The sequence below is a fragment of the Postia placenta genome (assembly GCF_002117355.1).
Source record: "Postia placenta MAD-698-R-SB12 unplaced genomic scaffold POSPLAscaffold_21, whole genome shotgun sequence".
Classification (NCBI taxonomy): Eukaryota; Fungi; Basidiomycota; class Agaricomycetes; order Polyporales; family Adustoporiaceae; genus Rhodonia; species Rhodonia placenta.
In genome coordinates this window covers 230,456-235,017 of record NW_020169852.1, presented here as the reverse complement: position 1 = coordinate 235,017, position 4,562 = coordinate 230,456, and the positions used below count along the sequence as shown (strand labels likewise).

Sequence of the window (4,562 nt, the reverse complement as noted above, 5' to 3'; positions counted from 1 at the left end):
TAGCATCCTGTGTAGTATAAAATCTGTCGTACTTCTCTCTAAAAATACAGGACTCCGTCCCCCCCCTCGAGTTCAGAGCTCATAAGTCGAGTTCGCCCTGCGTCTACGTCCTCAACTGCGTCACTTCGTTCCTCACTGCGTAACCTCGAAACCTCGTCCACTGCGTTCACTCGTCGATACCGTCTCGACAAACCCTTCGACTTCGACTATTGTCGAAGAAACTGCGAACCGCACCCTAGCTAAGTACACCCTATCGAATCGTGTCCCTTCTCTCTACGATACATCGAAGAGCTCTGCCGAGCTTCAATCGTCGCTAACTTTCCACAGCTTCCGAGTAGCTTCGACGACGTGTCGAAGCCACCTCGTACCTACCCGTTTGTTCATAACCTTTCCCAAGGGCGTTTCTCGTGTTCACTCGAACCGCGGGACACCTTGCTGCTAACTCCCCTCTCATTAGACTATAAGCCGTCTCTCTAGTCCCTTTAGGTCGCACCCAGGTTAGGGGTTAGGGTTTCGTTGGTCGTATCACCGCTCTGACTCACCGGCCCCCGGGGCCGTGTCAGCATGCTGTGCACGGACCAGCTGCGCACGGACCAGTGCGCACAGCCTGCCCTTATCCTCCCCTGTATATAAGCCGGCCTCTGCTGCCCTAGGGACCTCAGTTTCGACCTCTTGTCCCTAGGTCAGTAAGCCCATCATGTATTCTCTTCCTTACTTAACTAACTAATACATTTCTTGTCCCTAGCCTTAGGTTCGAGCCCAGCTCACCATCGCTTCGGTAAGAACTCAGTCGAACGCCCCCAGCGCCTGGTTTGGTTTTCCTCTGTCGCTTGACCCTAAGTCGCGACAGCGCTGGAGGAAGCCCGGAGGCGGGGTCACGTACATCAGGGATTGCTGACGCGGGGGCGAGCGCTGTCGGCGAGGCGGGCCAAGCAGAATCCACGGACTCGGACTCCGAGACTCCTTCTTCACTCGCACTCTCCTCAGGCTCAGGCTCTGGCACAGGGTCTGGAGGGAGATCTCCTCGCGTTTGACTTGGACCGGTGACAGTTTGGGGAAGGCAGGAGCTAGGGGAGACAGGGCGAGAGTGCCGCGAGGCAGATTGAGATGCGAGGGTACTGCGGGGGACGAGCGGATGTTGGGCCCTTCTGATCGCTTTGTACCATGGGTAATCCTGCTCGATCGATCGGGGTGTCTGATTGGGGCACGGCTGCTGCTTGCAGGTGAGGATGATAGTCTCAGGGCCGTCTGGGATGTAGACATCGACGAGGTCCTGAGAGTCGAAGGCGTGAACTTGGCCTTGACAGGCAGCCACGATGGAGGGGAGGAGGACGGGGAGGTGCGCGTACTAAAAATGGCCGTACTAAACTAGCTTACGCTATGGCGCGCGAGAAGACCCTGAGGTTCACAGTTCACGTGGGGCCCAGTACTGCTTTTGGCTAGTATGCAGCAGGAACCTAGACCACACATCCGTGAGAACAAGCACCGCCCACTGAAGTGCAGGTGCTGAAGAGTTCGTTCCTCTAGGGGTGGCGATGTATGGTAGGGCTATCTACGTATCGTATGTACCATAGGGTATCGTAGGGGTGCGCACCACCCGACCTGTGGGAAAGGAAAGTGAGTGTGGGGAGTCCCGAGAGGACGCCGGCAGCTTGGGGAGTTTCAACCTAATGTCGCGACTTGGGGTCAAGCGACTGGGGGGAAAACCTAAACTGTGGGTGTCCGACTATTTCTCACCGAAGCGATGGTGAGCGAAGCTCGAACCTAAGGCTAGGGACAAGATAATGTATTAGTTAGTAAGGTAAGAAGGAAATACAAATGAGGGCTTACTGACCTAGGGACAAGAGGTCAAAACTGAGGTCCCTAGGGCAGCAGAGGCCGGCTTATATACATAGGGAGATAAGGGCAGGCTGTGCGCACTGGTCTGTGCGCAGCTGGTCCGTGCACAGCATGCTGACACGGCCCCGGGGGCCGGTGAGTCAGAGTGGCTGTGTCAGCGGAGCCCGAGCTGTGCCGCGCACTGCCGCCCATCTAATCTAATTGTACAGTAGATAACGATGTGTCCATATCAGGCATGTGGTACAGAGGTCGCGGGTTTGAGCCCGCGCAAAGGAAAAATTAAAAAACGGCTAGACGCTGTACCAAGTTGTGACACCTTGTGTGACGCAAACAGGAACATCTCTGAAGATACATGGAAAAAGCGGATTTTGTTCTCCTCGTTCCACTGCATGGGATGTCACGACTTGGTACGGCGTCTAGCCGTTTTTTAATTTTTTCCTTTTCGCGGGCTCAAACCCGCGACCTCTGTACCACATGCCTGATACGGACACATCATATCTACTGTACGATTAGATTAGATGGGCGGCAGTGCACGGCACAGCTCGGGCTCCGCTGACACAGCCACTCTGACTCACCGGCCCCCGGGGCCGCATCAGCATGCTGTGCACGGACCAGCTGCGCACGGACCAGTGCGCACAGCCTGCCCTTATCCTCCCCTGTATATAAGCCGGCCTCTGCTGCCCTAGGGACCTCAGTTTCGACCTCTTGTCCCTAGGTCAGTAAGCCCCTGTACATACATACTTTCCTATGCTAACTTACTTCTCCCTAGCCTTAGGTTTGAGCATCGCTCACCATCGCTTCGGTGAGAACCAGTCGAACGCCCCCAGCTCTCCGACTCTCCCCTGTCGCTTGACCCCAAGTCGCGACATTAGGTCGGAACTCCACAAGCTGCCGGCGTTCCTCGGAACTCCCATACTCACATACACTTCCTACAGGTCGGGTGGTGCGCACCCTTACTATACTTACATAGCCTACGATACATCGCCACCACTTAGGGAACGAACCTTTCAGCACCTGCACTTCAGTGGGCGGTGCTTGTCCTTACGGATGCATGGACTAGGTTCCTGCTGCATACTAGCCAAAAGCAGTACTGGGCCCCACGTGAATCGCAAACCCTAGTGTTACTTCGGGCGCCGTAGTTGTAAGCTAGTATAACACGGCCTTTGTAGTACGTGCACCTCCCCGTCCTTCCCCATCACCGTGGCTGACGAATTCTTCGACTGTTCCCGACTCGAGCACGCCTTCGACACCCAGGAGCAAGTCGACGTCTTCCGCAACGACCCGGAAAGCAACGGGAATCGAGCTCCCTTCTTCATCTGTGATCGACAACCGTGCCCTAATCGCACTCCGCGATCCATCACTACCAACGAAGGGCGCTACGTGCCAATCCGACGAGTCCAGCACCCCCGCGGCCCGGCACTTCGATACGCTGGCACCTCGAGATCCACATCTTGCCACGTCACTCCCGTCCCTTTCCGACCCGCCTCCCCAGGCACCCGCATTCCCCAACCTGTCGCCAGTACAGGTCAAGCACGAGGAGATCCCAATCTCCCTCGAGGAATTGAGGCAGTTGCACAGCCTACAGCGACCTCTCAAGCGATCCCCTAGCCCTCCTTGGGGCCGCGGTTGGAAAGGAACCCGAAGCCTAAGCCCAGCAACAGTCCAGCGGTTACTTGGGCCAGCTCATCATCAGCAATCTCGTCCTCAACTCCAGTCCCTGTCGTACGTCACCCTGCCACCAGACTTCCTCCATCGCCTCCACCGCCATCGCCGCCGCGAGGCCGCTCGAGCACTCGCTCCTCCCGAAGTTCACCCGGCGGACAATCACAACAGCCGTCTTCGCCCGCGGGCAGTCCTCCGTCCCCCTCGTTGCCGGTAATGTCCTCACCAGCATCCCCCCCTGATAAGGACACCCTGAAACTCCTCCTCCCACTCCGCTACGATGGCAAGACTGTCATCGAATGCGCCAGGTTCCTGTTGCAACTCCGCATCTATTGGTTGGTCAACACGTTGTTAACCACCATCGAACTCAAGGTGCAGGTTGCGCTGAGCCTGCTCGACGGTGACGCCCGCACCTGGGCCACCCCATACTTTGCCCAGCTCGCATCCATGCATATCGGTGTTCAGGGAGTAACGACCCCCTTCGCAAATGAGGCGGTGATACGACCTACGAAACCCTAACCCCTAACCTGGGTGCGACCTAAAGGGACTAGAGAGACGGCTTATAGTCTAATGAGAGGGGAGTTAGCAGCAAGGTGTCCCGCGGTTCGAGTGAACACGAGAAACGCCCTTGGGAAAGGTTATGAACAAACGGGTAGGTACGAGGTGGCTTCGACACGTCGTCGAAGCTACTCGGAAGCTGTGGAAAGTTAGCGACGATTGAAGCTCGGCAGAGCTCTTCGATGTATCGTAGAGAGAAGGGACACGATTCGATAGGGTGTACTTAGCTAGGGTGCGGTTCGCAGTTTCTTCGACAATAGTCGAAGTCGAAGGGTTTGTCGAGACGGTATCGACGAGTGAACGCAGTGGACGAGGTTTCGAGGTTACGCAGTGAGGAACGAAGTGACGCAGTTGAGGACGTAGACGCAGGGCGAACTCGACTTATGAGCTCTGAACTCGAGGGGGGGGACGGATCCTGTATTTTTAGAGAGAAGTACGACAGATTTTATACTACACAGGATGCTACAACTATTCGAGAGTGGCATACGGGTACAAGGGGCTTT

General features: G+C 56.2%; 1 protein-coding gene across 1 annotated transcript; it reads left to right on the top strand.

Moving 5' to 3' along the window:
- Positions 1 to 988: 988 nt before the first annotated feature.
- POSPLADRAFT_1158682 (hypothetical protein) lies at positions 989 to 1,621 on the top strand (the record flags this gene model as incomplete). Its single annotated transcript, XM_024487349.1, has 3 exons — positions 989 to 1,339; positions 1,454 to 1,503; positions 1,585 to 1,621. Coding segments are annotated over 3 exons (438 nt in total), but the record flags the coding sequence as incomplete, so codon positions are not given.
- Between the last annotated feature and the right edge of the window lie 2,941 nt (positions 1,622 to 4,562).